The following is a 17,931-nucleotide window of genomic DNA, read 5'->3' as shown; positions in this document are numbered from 1 at the left end:
TTTAACATTTAGTTCACACATAAGCCTGTGAGTTAAAAAAAATATGAACCAATGATTTGAATTGAATTTAATTGAATCGTATCATGGAGCATTCTAAAGTATCGAAAATAATCAAATCGATTGGCGGAAAAAAAGAAATCGATATTCGAAACGTTTCGTCATGGAAGCTGTGATTTACACCCCCATAGCAGGTGGAGGAGCAGGAGCGCAAGAGGCAGGAGGAGGCCAGGAGAGCGGAGGAGCAGAGGCAGCACGAGGAGACGCGGGTGACGGACAGACTCTCGTCTCTCTTCGGCCTGGGGAAGAAGAAGGAGGAGAAGAAGGAGGAGCAGCATCACCAGCAACACCATGACAACCACCCTCCAACCGCCACCCCTCGCCGTGCCTTCAAGGAACTCGAGATCCCTGCCACCACCAACCCCTTCGAGGAGATCTCGCTGAGTCCGGAGCCACCCACCGCCACTAACACGGTCCCGGGCCACGTGGACTCCCAGAGAGGAGTCCTCATCCCCCACGCCCCAAACACCGGCTTCCCCAGTCGCACACCCAAGGCCGCTGTTAAGCCCAGGTCAGTGCTATTTTTTTTTTTAGAAGTCTTGCACACCTCCTTTGGCCAGGTGCGTCGGAGTGGAACCCCTGGGTCACCAATGTCAAGACGAGAAAGCTTCCGCACACTTGTCCATAGAGGGACACGTCGCAAGTCAAACGCTGGAAATGTGAGCAGTGCGTGGGGGGAGCTTTCTTGTCTTGAAGCCCAGGTGAGTCTCTCTCCCCATAGTATATCACCATGTACAGGACTGGACTGGCTGGCTGGCTGGCGTTGAAATTTAGACAGAGGATTTTGGTGTAGTAATCCCTCGCAAACCCCCGTTTTTTTTCTATGATATTATGATTAGCTCAGTCCACTTGAACATAGATTTATGGGTTCTCTGAGAGAGAAAAAACAATCAAACAAACAAGCAAGAGAGGGCTGGACTGGCTGGCTGGCATTGAAAATCAGACCTGGCATTTTGGTATAGACCAGCCCCTCAAACAGCCTCCTGCTTTTCTATGATCTGTGATGGGTCCATTAGTTACAATCTAGTGCCACATTTTCTGAAATTTCCGACCTTGTGTTTTACCTGTACACTACAATTCAACCAGATGACCATTCAACCGGCCAAGTACCTGGCTGAATTGGACAAATGAAACCCAGTCGTTTGGAGTATTTGTCACTGGATTGCAACAAATGAATCCATTTTACCCATCACGGTCTGGGACATTGTGATTTGCTCAGCCCATTGTATTAAAAATAGATCAATGGGTCCTCTTAGGAAAAAAAAACAATCAAACAACAACAGCATTGCCCCCTCAGGACTGTCGGCTCACGGCGTATGCCAGATTACCCATCCAGCCTTGCCCATGTATGTCTCTCTCTAGCGAATGTGTTCATGTTGCTTAGAAGCACTAGGTTGACATCCTGTGGGAGATGTTGCATCATGAACGGTAAGTAGTCATCATCTAAGTCATGCAGTTAGTCATGGGGTCAACGCTCTGGAACAGGTTGCGGCGTTGAAATCCTCACTAATGCTCGCGTAGCCTACTGCCGGGGTAGGATTAGCAGGCTCTTGGCTCGACAGCATGGGTTTGTTTACATTTTTCTGTGAGGAGGTGTTGCTTTGGTGTCTGCCAGAGGTCACAAAGCCTTCTCCGTGAGCATATAGGGAAGTGCAATGCTGGTAAACGGCGCTACACTGCATGGATTGGTGCAACTGCTTTGCTTTGGGAACTTCATGAACAATTAACTTACAATTCACTTACACTACACTACACAATACACTTACACTAAGCAACATACAGTATTTCAATAAACAAAGTGTTTCTATTTAATAATAATAATAATAAAATATATATATAGGCCTTGTGGATGTCAAATGAATGAATTGCTGTGGGAAATGTCTGGTGTATCCAAAAAACTGACATGAAATTCTGATTGAATTCCAGGTTGAAATTGTTTGGCTTACAAAAGTGACTGTTGAAATTATTTTTTCCCCACTAATTGTTTGGAATGTGGAATTCCAATGTGGAATGACATTTTCCTACTCCCATGTTTTTAAAGATATCCACAGATCTCTCTCTCTCTCTTTCTATCTTTCTCTCTCTCTCTCTCTCTCTCTCTCTCTCTCTCTCTCTCTCTCTCTCTCTCTCTCTCTCTCTCTCTCTATCTCTCTCTCTCTCCCCCCTTACTTTCTTTTATCCTTCTGAACACCTACCACCAGGTGTCACATCTTTACTTCCCAACAGCAGGGGATGGACATACCAGGCAGCAGCCCATTTAGTGTTTATGATTTTAAAGTGTTTGTTGTTATTCTTCTGTTATATGTAAATAAACCAATAGACACCATTTTCTTCAGATAGAAAAGGTTGACAATGCTTCTGTACCACCATTTTTCATGAGGTTTTGGTATTGTCACACTGGCTTGACACTCATCAGAGTTATTCACATGAGGTTCTCAATTTCCCACTTTCTTGCTTTTCGATTTTATTACTTCCTCATGTAAACTGTAAAGGGGCTACTTTACATGAAGAATCGCAGAGCATTTTGTATGTATACATGCTGTCATGGTGTGGTAGACTCTCTCCATTGTTTTGCAACTGTCCTCAGTTCATTCTGCTTTTGGGTGCAACTGATCAAACCAGTTTTGGGGAATCCTTGATTGTGATTGGCCGATGGCCTATGGTGGTGGAATCTGATTGGGTGTGCCGGCATGGCGTAGTGGTTTCGGTATGGAGTAGAACAGGTTGAGGATGTAGACATCAGATTAGACAGTGACTTGTCACCTGCGAAGGTACAAGCCTGAGGAGCGGCTTCATTTTTCCCTGTTGTATCGGAATTGTAGTATTTGTAATTTTTCACTTGGTAAGTTGATTCTCATTCTACTTGAACATCGGTTTAAGCTAAGTGATGTTGGAAGTAATCTATAGTTATGCAGACAATGTATTACAATAGTGTTATGATTGTGCTATAGGCATGCGGCATAGTGCAACTAGTCACATTGGGATGTGTGTTGTTGATATGCTAAAATCTGTCATCGTGTGGTCGTCTTAGACGTTTTAAATTAGACACAGCTACGATATATAAACTATATATAATATGTTAACATTGTCTGCTAGTAAACTACAAAGAATTAGATATTACTAGACATTGTCATGAGTAGTAAAGACTTTTACATGGTGTTATTCTGAAGACTTGTAATGAGTCAGTTGATATGATTAGAAAGGTGTTTTTTTAAAATATATTGATTAGCAGGCAACATTTTGTGTGTTTCTTTCCCTGTTCTTGGTCAGTGGGAGACTGACACAGTGGCAGGACCCAGAACCTGATGTAGGTGACCCTCCCTCGCCCATCGATACTACAGATACAGACACCCTAAAACAGGACCAAGCAGTATCCCCCTCCCCTCTGCTCTCGGAGCACCCCCACTCTAGTGTTCCCTCCGACCCCTACTCTGACACGTCCTCCAGCATGCACTCGTCCCTCGCTCCTCCTAACGTTAGAGGGGGCCCCTCAGCCTCCATGCGAGGTAGCCGAGAAAACCTTGCGGACGTTGGCTCTACGTCTGAAAGAAGAACACGGGTCATGCTCCCGCCTGGATATCCACCGCGCTCAGACGGAGGACAATATGGACTTAATGCTCCAGCGGTCACTGTGAACGGTCGGGGTTCGCCCAGGGATGGGCAGCAGCAGCAGCAGCAGCAGCAGGGGCAGAGGCCAGAGTTGCCCCTTCCCGACTACGAGACTCTGTTTCCGAAGAAGAGGCATGGTGTCATGGCCCAGGGCAGATGGGACAACATCATCGCCGAGGTGAACCAGAGGAAGAAGGAGCGGGAGGCTAACATGAGCGGGCCGGAGATGAGCGTCGACGGTCCCGCCGCCGCAGAAGAGCCTTCTTCTTCAGTCGTCCAAGGAGCTGCTTTGCAACGGCAGAGGGTTACAAATGTTGCGGACCACCACCAGAGCCACAGGCCACAGAGGCCGGAGGAAGCCCAGTGGGATAGGCCTGAGGCAAGAACAGCAGCACACGGGGGCAAACAAGCTCTACAGCCCTCCAGGGCAGCCGCTGTAGCACATGTAGCTCCACCGCAACACCAACAAGCGGAAAAAGAGACGGCTGTTGCCAAGCTGAGACAGTCCCACAGTCCAGACGTGGTCCAGAGAGGGCCCAGCCCCACTCCCAGAGAGAGAAGGAGTATCACTGTTGAGCGTGGGCGACCCAAGGAAGCCCCTTTACCCGCAGCCAGATCCACCACTCCGCTCCAGAGTAGTAACGCAGACAGAAAATCGCCAGACGTTTCAACAAACGCTGAGAAACAGTTGCCCTCAGTCAGACCCAGACTGAAGCCGCCGACCAGCAAGGAACAAACAAAACCCACCCAGCCTGAAATAATCCCAGATAAGGGCACGGATGGATTTGACCCCTTCCCTAGCAGCGCTTTTCAGCAGAGAGACCCATGGGCCTTGGAGGAGCCGCAGGCGGACACACCGCATCAAGATGACCTTTTCACCGGAGGCAGCACAAAGAGAGAAAAGACAATGGAGGACTTGGGCATCATCGCGGAGGATCCTGGACAAGTGTTCGAATTGCATAACCCTGCTGCTGATCCTTTCTCTCACCTCTCTCAGAAAGGCACGGCTAAGGCTAAGTCTGTCATAGAGCCAGAAGATAAGCCCGTGGAAATTCTGTCCGAAAAGGTCAGAGCCTCTCCTGAAGCCTTCTCAAAGAAACGGCGGGCGCCAGAGCCTCCCGCGAACTCTCCCCAACCAACTACAAACAACTCTGCGGATAAAACGGGTAGCAGACTTTCAGGACTGATCAGATCCAATGCCCCGAAACCGGAATCAAAAGCCAAGATTCAGGATTTTGTCCTCAGTGACGAAGAGGAGCCGATGGTTTTCTCCTCGCCCTCTGCCTTTAAGGCGGTGTCCGCCGGTGCCAACCTGAGCAGCCTGAGAGCAGGGGCCGGGGACATGGCAGTGGGGCCTGCCGCGGGGGGCAAGGCCCCCGTGCGAGCCTGGGTCTCTCCCTCAGACACGCAGCTTAGCGCTACCCCAAGTAGCAGTGGAGGGTCGGCATCATCAACCCTACGCAGGTGAGACCAGTTTTTTTTTTCTCGGCAATTGTTTCTTTGCCCCATTGTCTAACTGTGTTATGATTTTGATGTGTAGTACAAGAGTCGTCAGGTCCTGTGAATAATATCTTGTGGGGAATCGATACAATGTATTATTCAGCAGGTGCTATGAATCTTTGTTGGGAAATGAGAAATCTGTGAAAAAATCTGTTATGTCAGTCAGCCAGTGTGAGGAACTCCTACTAACCTCCTACTAACTGACTTTTTAAAAAACTTGGTGAAATTAATGCTGGAACGGCTAAACTTAATGTCGCTGTGTGTGTGCAGTGCACCCATGCGTGTGCGTGTGTCTGCCCCTCTCTATTACTCAGGGTGAGAAATGCCAATATACTGTACCTTGTGTGGGTTATTGTGGCCATCCTCAAACTTGCCAACATTCACGGCATTGTTTGTTTGCCCAGTAGTCTTACAGTGTTGTCATTTTGACATGTAGTACAAGAGTCATCAGGTCCTGTGAATAATATCTTTTGGGGAAACAATAGAAGATTTTATTCATCAGGTGCTGATGAATGAATAATAATCTTTGTTGGGAAATGAGAAATCTGTGAAAAAATCTGTTATGTCTGTCAGCCAGTGTGAGAATCTCCTACTAACCTCCTACTAACTGACTTCTTGAAAAACTTGGTGAAATAGATGCTGGAAAGGCCAAACTCAATGTGTGTTTGTGTGTGTGTGTCTGTCCGTGTCTGTCTGTCTGTCTGTCTGTCTGTCTGTCTGTGCCTCTCTCTTTCTCACTCGCTGTGGGAAATGACTATATGCCTTGTGTGTGTTATTTTAGCCATCCTCAAACTTCTCTACATTCACATTCAGCAGTGGACGTTCTAAGACTGATATTCTTGCCAACATGACTCGGCCATTATTTTCCCTTCTGTCTGCTGAATTTTCTTATCTACAGTTTACATTTTTCATGGTTGTTGCACACATGATGAAATATGAGGTAACCTGAGATGCCCTCATCATTTTTGTTCTATTGTTTTGTTTTACATTAGTTGTTTCTGCATTCACTGACTCTCTTTCAGCCACATACATGCATAATAGCACAAAACATGTATGTGAAACTCGCCATGGATTCATCAACAATCAGCACAAAATGCAACATGAATGAAATGTTGTTTTACTGATTGGGAGATATTTCAATATCACTGTATTTCGCTGTTTGAATGTGAACATGTTTTTCATTTTATTCATGCCTGTGCTTTAACATTTCCACTGCCTGATGTTGGATTGGACTCATTCTACCTTTTGCAAAACTGCACGTTCTCTAAGTCTAAACAATGCTTACAAACGTAATGGTTTTTACCATCTCTCTTTTTGACTTACCATTTTTCGTGCTATTGTGCTTGGCTGGTAACCGGCCTGACAAGTTTCAGCTCTTCATGTGATTGGTTGATGTGAGTTGAGCAGAGTGGTTTTGATATGGAGAAGAACTGGTTGCTGAGGATTGTAGCCAGGGTTCACAGACTTGTGACAAACATGCATTGTGTTTGTGTGTCATAGCAACTTCTCGGTTTAAGGAACTTAAGGTGCTTTCCTGTTCTTTCTGTTTTTGGACTTATTTTTCTATATACCAATGGTGAGTCACTGTATCCTTATTGTCTTAAAAATAGGAAAAAGGGAATTCACAGAGCATTGGATGAACTTACTTTTAAAGTGAAGTTTAAGATGACAGTTGTGAGTCAGTTTCTGCTGCTAATTTGGCAATCATACTGCTTGTCACACGCACATGATGAAATGCAATAGATCATATGGCTTCTGCTGCATGTGACAAGAACCTTTCCATCACCATTTCTCAAGATAAGAACTGAATGTGGGCCCAGAATGTAAACAATCTGTAGTGCCGTAGTGCTGAGAAGAAATCTAATCAGACTAGTGTGGTTCAAGAAGCTATTGGTATGTTAAATATTGACACAATCGAGAGCTGGAAATTAAATATCAAGTGAAATGTCACAGTATACCAACCCAAAGGTCCACTAGCGTTCATAATTGTGTGCCGTGTTTTTGGAAGTCTAATGTTTGAGTGTCTCTTTATTTCCTCATTGTTGTCTTGGCAACAGTCAGGCTAGATGAATGGCTAGTGTTCTCAATTTTAATTGGTACCTATTACCTAATACCTACCATCAATCTCCTACTATCTGACTGCTGAAAGAGTTAGTAAAATAGATGGACGAGGGATATGCAAAATATAATCTTGGTGCGTGCGTACGTGCGTACGTGCTTGCGTGCGTGCGTGCGTGCGTGCGTGTGTGTGTGTGTGCATGTGCACGCGTGTGTCCCTTACACTCACTCCTTCCTTCTCTCTCTCTCTCTCTCCCTCTCTCCCCTCCCTCTCTCTGATAGTTGTTAGAACTGAGCATTATTCAAAGCCATATTCTTTAAATAACGTTTACAATCAACCAATATTACATGAATCATTACATACAGAAGGATCTAAGAAATGGTGATGGAAACATTTGTAGCAGTAGCTGATACTACTGAGTCTCTCTCAATAGACCAAACAAAATGAATTGGTTAATTGTTAATGGTTAGTTAATGGTTAGACCTCCTGACATCAAAGGCCCGAAACTGATCAATTCCCCTTCCCCCACAGATCCTGTCCATACACAACCAAGCCTCTCGTCTCCTCTCTGCTGTTATTAAAAGCATTCCCCTTTGTGGGGGAGTGTCTCCTCTGCTGACAGGAAAACCATTTCCTCCTCTTTGGTTTGACATACCAGCATAGAGCCACTTAGCACCACCCAGAGTGAGGAAACCATCATGGAAAACCAAAACCCGTCAGTCAGGAAAAGGATAGGGCTGCCAAGAAGAGTTTCTGTCTCGGGCCGAGCTCTGCAACCCGTGAAGGAGACCGCCACGGAGGAGAGAGGCACAGAGAGGGCCGCAGCGCCAGCAGAAGCGCCAGCAAACCAGCCGAACAAGAGCCAGATGCCTGACCTGCCTCTTCCCGATTATGAGATTTTATTTCCGAAGAAGAGGCACGGCGTCATGGGTCAGACTCGCTGGGACCACATCATAGCTGAGGTGAATCAGAGGCGGATGAACAAAGCTGCTAGTGCTAACAGCAGCGGGGCTGAAGACAGTGCCGCAGCAGGCCATGATGAGGTATTGAGAGCTTCTTCTCTCCCCCCAGCTGTGACTAGGCAGAGCACTGCAGAGCCACTTGAAACTTCGAGTGAAGTCATTGATCAGAAGGTTGTCAAAAGTCCCAAAAAAGCTCTCTTGCCTCGCTTGCCAGTTTTACGCAGGAAAAGCTCCAGTTCAAAACAAGATTTTCTGCCCCCAACCGTCCCTGATGATGATCTTTCCTGTTCTAAACTAGGTGTTCAGCCTTCCAAGCCTGTCACACCTTGTCAGACTGTTGAGCTGGACCAGTCTCCGGTCAATCAATCCTTTGAAAAGCCTTTAAGAGCCTCTAGCAAGCTATTACTTTCTGCACTGGAAAATGTCAAGAAGAGAGATTCACGATTTGCAAAATCACAAGATTTTAACAGCAATGAGAGAAATGCACGTGTTGTCGTCAGTGAACCAGCGCAACCAAAGAACACGCCTCCACCAACAGTCCCCTTGCTGTCAGACTCACACTTCACAGGTGAGGACAAAACACACAGTGGCACGCAAGAGAGGCCTCTTGTTAAACCGCGACTACAAATAATACCACCAAAAAGGTCCAAAAAAGACTCTGAAAACAAGCAGTCTGAATGTGCTTCAGCAATAACAACAACAACATCAAAGGAAATTGTCCCAAAGTGTGACAATCAGCCCTCCATGCTCAATCACTGTTTGTCGGTAGAAAGAAGACTAGACTTGAAATGCTCAAATGATAAGGCCTTTGAAGTCGACCCGTTCCCCAGTGACCAGCTGCTTTCCCCTGACCCGTGGCAGTTACCAGAGCCGAGCGTGAGAGGAGAAATGTTGATGATGGAAGAGAATCCCAATAGCGCTAAAGAAGAGACCCTTCTGTCTGATCCATTATTTTCTTATACTTTTTCTCAAAATGCCTTAACTGGGACCTCTGAGCCAAACCATGCCATGGAGATCTCCACGGTTGCCACACCCACTCCATCAACTGTTCAGAAGAAACGTCGCGCTCCTCTCCCTCCCGGGACATCAAGCGGCCTTGGAAATGATAATAAGGTCAAATCAGAAAAGAAAACGCAAGAAAACTCTACAGAGTCTGAGTTGAATGTAAAATCCAAAGATTATGTCATGGCTAGTAAGGACTCAGCTGTAGCTAACAAGGAGCAGCAAAATGCGAAAGACATAGACATGACTTCCCACGGCATGGTAACTGGTTCAAAGACCATGTTTGCTGAAACTTCATCAAAGCAACAGGCTTTAATGCCTATTGAGGCGAACAGTTCAAAACACATCAGTGTCAGTGCAGAGAAACATCCCCAAGCAACTCTCACGGAATCCATGTCTGTTGTGGAAAATGTTCAGAAATGCGGTGCAGATGTAGATGCCAAACCATCCCATTGTCTCGAGAATGAAAACAATGTTCTTAAAGCCGCAGTGGATATTTCAGAGCAGCAGCCACATGTTGAGTCTTTGCCTAAAGCAGGAACAATGCTCGCCGTGTCATTAACAGATATGGACGAGCCAAATTACCATGCAAATGGAATGCAAACTTCCAGTCCAAGTCTTACACAACATGTAGAAACGGGTTTTAGCCTTAGGGAAGAGGAGGATGCCTGTGAAACTGTGCTCACACCTGCTATAGAGGCTAGAGTGGCTGTGAAAGGGATGGAGGCCATATCGAAATGGAAAGAAACCAACACAGACTGCATTGAAGTTGAGGCTGTAGAGCATGTTAATAATGCAAATGTACAAATGGACAAGGTTTTCATTTGTGATCCGTTTTGTGATGATAAAAATCTAGTCAGTGATCCGTGGGGTATGCCATTACAAAGTACACATGATGACTCCTTTCTCGCAGTTGGCTCAGAGCCAAAGCCAACAAGAATAGAACATGCGTCATCAACACTTGATTACTTTGATAGCATTTTTGGATCCGATATTCCAACAAATGAGTTTTCCGACCATTGTTCTGAGAAATTTACTGAACAAAATAAAGCTGTGTCTGTAACAGACACTGAAACACCCATTGGAGAATTTCCAAATTTCCAAAGTAACCTAGATGCCTTTTCGCCTGAGAATTTAAGCTGCGTAGTGGAGAACAGTGAAACGTCTTCAGATTTGTTGAAGTCAAAGCCTGAAATGATTTCCCTGGAGACAGAAGCTGTTGTATGTATACCTAGTGAGGAAATGATGGATACAGAGTCAACAGACACCTCCCTTGCCTTGCTGTCTCAAACTGTGAGTGTAGTACAACCTGAGGTGACCCAGCCTGGGGAAATGTGTGATGATGATGTATGTGTCATGCCTAGCCACATAGAAACGGCAAAGGATCCTGCTGAGGTAACAGTATTACGGGAAGAGATACAAGTCATTCCCGAAATAAACAGTCAGCGAGGCACTAGTACTCCTGTTCAGATCGTGCCATCCGAAAATGCTTCTGGGGCAGACACAGAAAATAGAATGATCATATTTGACCCTTTTTCTTATGGTCAACATCATGATGACTCGTGTTCTTCTGTACTGCGTGAAAAGGATGACGATGACGCTTCTGCACACTGTGTGAAAAATGAGATGAGAGCAGAAGAAGCTGATTGGGCCCCAAATGAGGCCGACAGGAATTCAGGCAAACCTGATAATTCAGAAGTTACATTTTCTCCATCTCCTCCTCCTCCTCCTCCTCCTCCTCGTCGTGTAACTCTGGAAATAGGCCCAGGTGTCATTCTCCCCTCTCCCAATGATGTTCCCTCGAAACAACAACAAGAGCCTTTACTTAATGTGAACCTCTCTACAAATGGCAGGGATGAAACGGACACACCCCAGACAATTCCCCCGGTGTCGAAGTCCAAAGAGAATGCACATCTATGGAAAGCGGACACCTCACCATTGGCAATCGATACATCTGCCAGTGCCAAAACCCTGTCTTCTACTGATGCTTTTCACAGACAACAGGATGAACTGTCCATGGCCAGCTCTGAGAAATGCCTAGGAGAGAATACAGATCATGTGGAGGAATTCAAATCTTCTTACAACATCAAGGAAACTCAGGAAAGTTTAGCAACTACTGATGCCGAAATCATAGAGAGGCCATTTTCTGCAGATTCTGCAGTTGTGCCAACATCTTTATATCTCTCATCACCTGCCCCAACCAAATATGATCAACCTTGGGAGAGTAATTCTTATCAATCTGAAATTCATGTTTCAAAACATCAATTTTCTGTAATATCTCCAAATGGTGCTGCGGGGGCCTCATGGAGCAAACATGATATTTTGGATGAAAGTGCACTTTCACCTGAAGTGCCTGCTGTGACGACCCCCATTATCAACTCTCACAGTATGTCGAACATCTCCTTAGCTGAACCTGATTACTATTATTCAGCAATGGCTGTCTGTGATGCACAGAGCAACTGGCCTGGCGCTGGGTATCTTGACACCATCTTTGAGGAAGACGTCCACCATTTTAGAGACGGCAACAGCCCCTGGGGATCCGAAAAAATCTCCTCGTCCTTTTCTCTCCCGACATCTTTACCATCTATTTTGACCCCTTCCACAATTGAGCCTTCGCTTGGGGGGACTGGATGGGAAAACGCATCATCGACGGCGACGCTACACAGCAGGTCCCCTGTGTGTGCCAGGGTCTCCCCCTTAGAGGTGCAGCCTGGTGTCCGTAATCACCATCATAGCAGCATGTCAGAGTTAGCATCAGCTTCAATCAGGTGAGAGATTTCAATGGTCAAAGGGTGTGTATCAGTCTCTCTCTCTCTCTCTCTCTCTCTCTCTCTCTCTCTCTCTCTCTCTCTCTCTCTCTCTCTCTCTCTCTCTCTCTCTCTCTCTCTCTCTCTGCGGGTGTCGTGGATTCATGTGCACAATGTTTGCTTGAAAGCGCACACATTTTTGTCTGATTGTATGTGTGCATGCGTGTGCGTGCGCATGTGCGCGCGCGTGTGTGTGTGCGTCGTCTCCTCTCTCTCTATCTCCATAACCTACCTTCACCTCTTCTCCTTCCTTATTCATGAAGAAATTCCCTCCTCTGATGACTATCTGTGGACAAGTGTTAATGTAGTGTCGTTACTAGCCAAAATACTTGTGTCTGTGCCTATCTGTGTTTGGCATTTGCACCCAATTTCAACTGAGCAGGTTCCTCTGACAAGATGTGATTTTCTGTGCTGCGAGCAGACTTACAAATATATCCCATCCTGACAGATGAGCCAGCCCAGTTGGCCTAAACTATTTGTCTATGCTTTCTGGGTTTCTCTGGTACATGATTTTGGGGTACAAAAGGAAAAAATCTCACATTATGTGCTTGGAATGTTGAATGAATTTGTGCAGAGTGCTTGTCATATAAACTAGTAACAAGTTGTTTGCTTGTGCAGTATGTCTGTGAAGGTTCTTGGTTTTCAAAATAAATGAATAGAGAAGCACTCATCAGATTTCTTTTTGATTTTTAATCGCCTCAAAGACGTTCCAGGCTTGCGCCCCTCATTGTGATATGGCGAAAAGAAATCTGATGAGTGCCTTTTTATTCATCAAAAAAGTTAACCACCCAGTGTAGTGCATTACAAGGTGTTGAACACGCTTCCTGTTATTTCTAAGGTTTTTGGTTAGCCATCTCAGCTGATGATTCCAGTGTGAGTCTGGCTATTGGTGTGGCTCCATTCTTTTCTAGCATTCTTCTTTGTCCTTATCTTTATTGCCCTTTGTAAAGTGTGTGTTTGCGTTCACGCTGATAACATAGGCTTGCCTTTGCCGTCAATCATTCACTCATCCACAGGCATAACAGATTTAGCAAACATATCCGAGGTGCTTCTTAACCCTGTCTTGTTTCTTTCCTCTCAGTCGAAAGACATTTCTTGATTTACTTTATTAATGTATTATCGCTTTATTATTACTATAAATGTATTATTTTTACTTACCAATTTATATGAAGGGAGGGGTGTCAAACACTTTGACCATGTACATAGAATAGAATACAACTACTACTTGAAACTACGCAGTGTTGTTGTTCTTCACACAATTTCGTTGCTTTCAATGACAATGACAAAAAACACTCGAATCGAAATTCAACAGATGATCCTTTTTTACCTTCCACAGACCTCATCCAGTGAGACCCCCCGACAACACATTTTTGTCTTTGCTGTCAGTCATTCATTCATTCCTCCACAGGGATGACATCCTAGGTCCTTCTTATCCCTCTCTTGCTTCTCTCCTCTGTCAAAAGGAAATTGAACAGATGACTGGGGTTGCAAATCAGCCATCTGGGCTATAAACCATTTATGTATTCACATCTACAAGTTAAATGTCATGGCCTTGCCATGTCATGTTTGTTAATAATGTGCACTGCATTGTCCCTGTCAAATAAACTGCAAATCATTAAAAACAATTATTTTGCACCCTCCGCAGACCTCATCCAGTGCGACCCCTGAGCTCCACGGAGAGTCAGACCCCCAACAGCAGCACCATAGCAGTCAGCAGAGACCTCAAATCCATTAGCATTAATGATGCGTCGCAGAAGGTCAAGGTAGGGCCGAATTGTCTCTCTTCTCTCTGGGCTACATTCAGCTTGTGCATTATGCAATAGATGTAATGAAAATCTTTTTCACACAAGCCTTGTGTGCGCCTCCTTTTTTCATTACCTCAAGTGATTACTGCTTTTTAGGAGCGGATGCACCAAGCAATACACAGGTTTAAAGTGTAGGCACAGACACCGACCTTGTTGGTTTTTGGCATTATGCGATGGTACATCGCCACCCTTCGCCACATGAAATGACAACTATATATAACGGCTCCCCAGTCTCCACAATCCCACACTAGTGTGTATTATTTGCTGGGTTGATGAAATGGAATTTGAAAAGTAATGAAATCATAGCATTCAGAAAGTAAAAAAAAAAAAAAAAAAAAATCCCCTCCATGAACCTGCATGTTTGCGTTAATTCTGACTTATCTTGCCTGATAAGTAAGCCTTAATGTACCCAACATCCACTCTGTTATCTTAAATCCCCTTTCCTTTCTCCATGTCTTTTTACATCTCCCTTTTCCTCCCCATCTCTTTCTCTCCCTTTCTCTCTCCCTTCCTCTCCCTTCCTCTCTTTTGCTTGCTCGCTCTCTTTCATGCTCTCTTTCTCTCTCTCTCTCTCTCTCTCTCTCTCTCTCTCTCTCTCTCTCTCTCTCTCTCTCTCTCTCTCTCTCTCTCCCTCTCTCCCCCTCCTTCTCCCCCCCTCTCTCTCTCTCTCTCCCTTCCTCTCCTCTCTTTGGCTCTCTTTCTCCCTTCATCTTTCATCTCTCTCTCTCTCCCCTCTCTCTCCCCCTCTCCTTCTCTCTCTCTCCCTCCCTCTCCCTCTCCCCCTCTCCTCCTCCTCCTCTTATTTCCTCAGGTGGCCGACAGTGGTCCCTACACCCAGCTGACTCAGGAGGAGCTGATCACCCTGGTGGTGAAGCAGCAGGCCGAGCTCTCCAAGAAGGACGAGAAGATCGTGGAGCTGGAGGAGTACATCGACAACCTGCTGGTGCGCGTCATCGAGGAGAAGCCCAGCATCCTCATGGCCCTCGCCGGCACCAAGGGCCCCTTCTAGAAGCAATCGTCTCCATGGGTCCCTTCTAGACGCCATTGTCTCCAAGGGCCCCTTCTAGAAGCCATGGTCTCCAAGGGCCCCTTCTAGAAGCAATCGTCTCCATGGGTCCCTTCTAGACGCCATTGTCTCCAAGGGCCCCTTCTAGAAGCCATGGTCTCCAAGGGCCTCTTCTAGAAGCTATCGTCTCCATGGGCCCCTTCTAGAAGCTGTAGTCTCCAAGGGCCCCTTCTAGAAGCTGTAGTCTCCATTCTAGAAGCTATTGTCTCCATGGGCCCCTTCTAGAAGCTGTAGTCTCCAAGGGCCCCTTCTAGAAGCTGTCGTCTCCATTGGTCCCTTCTGGAAGCTATTGTCTCCATTCTAGAAGCTATGGTCTCCAAGGGCCCCTTCTAGAATCTATCGTCTCCGGGGGCATCTTCTTCAAGCTGTAGTTTGCAAAGGCCTCTTCTGAAATCTGTTCTCTCCAAGGTCCTGTTTCAGAGGCGATTGTTTCCCAAAGGCGCCTTCTACAAGCCCCTATTCCAGAACCTTTGATCTCCAAGCACCTCTTTTAGAACCATTATCTCTAAGGGGGCATTCTATATGCTATTCTGCACACTGTTCTGATGGGGAAGTAGCCTAGTCTTGCAGTGCTAGACCCACATTTAATCAAGTTGAGGAAGGCAGTGAAATTTGTTTGCTGCTGCTAGGGGCATCTAGCACAGCTGGGGAGCCTTGTAAAGCTACTTCTTAATTTTCTGTCTGTATCCTTGCTGCTTCCGAAGGCCCCTTTCAGAGACAAAGACACGCATCACGGGGGAGTCTTAAGGCTTATTGTTATTAATTTTTGTCTCATCTTGCTTATTCTGAGAGGGCGAGAAGGGGATTGAGTTAAACAGGGTGCGATTTGTTGAAGAACCAGAAGAAGGGATATGTTTCAGAATTTAAGCATTATCAATGGAGTTATATACAGCCACTATTAAAATCATGTAGAAAAAGTGTCAATATCAAAACCAGAAGGCGGGACAATCCCCCCATCCCCCACTACAAATCGCACCCTGGAGTTAAACATATATTGCACAAAGATGTTTTGCCTCACGCTGGTGTTTTTATATACTCTGGCAATACCCTTTGGCTGTTCCATGCACTTTTGAAATGGACATTCTGTTTATGGAACTGTGAGACTGGGCGACAGATGAAGGAGTCGGACAGTACTGTACAGTTATCTATGCTGGAAATCCATAGTGGTGGTGGCTGTAATGTAGTAGAAGACTCTAAGATATATTGGTGTATATCAGCAATCAAAGAAACTGACTATTTATGTTGTTGTTTTTTTCTTTTTCAATGAAGTTCAACCCTATATTTCTGGAACTCTTACTCGGTACATAAAAATACTGTGTCACACGTGCTCTTAATTGCAACACTCAAAAGTGGAAGTTCATGACCTTTTGTCAGTCGATGAATTGACCGTAACAGTCTCAGTCCCTGACTACAGTGATGGAGTGTTTTCACGATTCTATGGAATGTTTGGTAAAGTTATTCATATTTATTACACTGATGTAAGGCCTATTGCTGTTTGCCGTTGCCACTACTTAAGTTTGTTGTTTGGTTGTGGGTGTTCAATGGGGCTTCTCTTCTGCACCCTGTTTCTCAAAAAGATCACTCCGAACTATGTTAGCAACTTGGATGGATCCATACAATACTACTTCCCGGTTGCTAGCTGGCTAGCAATGATACTTTTGAGAAATGCACCCCTGTAAGGTTCTCATGTACGATCACACTGTGCCACCTGGTTATACACTGTATAGGTCCTGTGCTGCCGTAGCGGCAAGCTTGGTCAAATAGTGCCGTTGCTTCTGTTGAATGCATTGGAGTCAGTGTTATGGTTGAGAGTGGTGATGCCCTCCCAGTTTAAACATGGTCTTCCGATAAATAATCCCCCTTTGAAAAAAACAAAACAATGAAAAGAAAATTCTTCCAATGTTGGGTACCAAATGTGTTAAAGGAATGGTCTAGAAGCATTGTTTTGAAATATTTTTGGCGCCTTTGGATTGTATCCCTCCCTGCCTTATACTTAAATATCATCAGTCTTAAATATATGGCACCATGCGCTATGAAGGCTTACAGTTTGTTACTTCTCGTTCACTGTGTATTATATTAACTATTTGATGGCAATATCAGTGTTGATGTAGGTCATCTTTTTAAATGACTTACAGGTTGTACTAGTGATGCTGTAGACAAATGCTATTTCAACCAAAAAAAACATTCCACATTTAGCCTTTTTGCTACATGTATTTATCAAATCATTTTTTTATTATTATTTAAATGTTTCTCTTTCTTGAAAAAAAAATCACCATTTTGTTTTTCTGACCAAAAGTACAACACTTGATAACATACTGCATTGCTTTTCACTACACAATTCAAGCGAATGGACATTTAGTTTAAATATGTTTTTTTATTTTTATTTCCGTAAGTAAAGATGGTATCATGCTGCCTTGTGTTAAGTCTCACAGTATAATTTTGTCAGGGACAGTGCCTTGTTTGTGTGTGAATATGCAGCGCACCAACAATCATTTTGATGAAACAGAAATCACTTTTCAGTTTTCAAAAAAATGTACAAGGTAATGATTTAGTTGCGATTTATTTAATAATGATTATCTTCATGATTTTTGTCATTACATCTTTTATTAATAATATACTTTGTAGATCTCACTGGATTTGATCGTAGATATAAACAGTATAAGCACATGAATTGATGGAATGATGTATGTATGAATAAAGTGATTCTATGCATTCCCGGCTTTCTTTTCCCTAAATTATCTTGAATAATGATTTGAATGATTATGATGATGAATGCATCAGTCCTTCTTTTTGTTGCTTCTAACTCAGTTAACACAAAGCACACACATTCTCTCTCTCTCTCTCTCTCTCTCTCTCTCTCTCTCTCACTCACTCACTCACTCACTCACTCACTCACTCACTCACTCACTCACTCACTCACTCACTCACTCACTCACTCAGACACCCACCACACAAACATTTTACACACATGTAATTGAAAGATAATCAAAACTGGTGTCTGGAAACATGAAGCAAGCAGCACATGGGCCCATTCTGCGTAATATCGTCACAAAATAGTCTCCAT

General features: G+C 44.7%; 1 protein-coding gene across 3 annotated transcripts in view; it reads left to right on the top strand.

Annotated features, from left to right (window-relative positions):
• Positions 1-17,605, top strand: part of rab11fip1a (RAB11 family interacting protein 1 (class I) a) — a 41,576-nt gene extending 23,971 nt beyond the window's left edge. Inside the window, exons 6-9 of one of the 3 annotated variants that reach the window (XM_063194842.1) lie at positions 192-568; positions 3,328-5,130; positions 13,642-13,759; positions 14,613-17,605. In XM_063194842.1, the coding sequence (XP_063050912.1) occupies positions 192-568; positions 3,328-5,130; positions 13,642-13,759; positions 14,613-14,810 (2,496 nt within the window). In that variant the 3' untranslated portion in view covers positions 14,811-17,605. Of the gene's footprint in view, positions 1-188; positions 569-3,327; positions 5,131-6,410; positions 6,743-7,756; positions 11,958-13,641; positions 13,760-14,612 lie in introns of those variants that run through there. The other 2 variants (XM_063194841.1, XM_063194840.1) reach the window with 2 other exon arrangements.
• Positions 17,606-17,931: the final 326 nt, after the last annotated feature.

The sequence above is a fragment of the Engraulis encrasicolus genome, chromosome 3 (genome assembly GCF_034702125.1).
Source record: "Engraulis encrasicolus isolate BLACKSEA-1 chromosome 3, IST_EnEncr_1.0, whole genome shotgun sequence".
NCBI lineage: Eukaryota > Metazoa > Chordata > Actinopteri > Clupeiformes > Engraulidae > Engraulis > Engraulis encrasicolus.
This window is presented reverse-complemented; position numbering and strand designations above follow the sequence as displayed.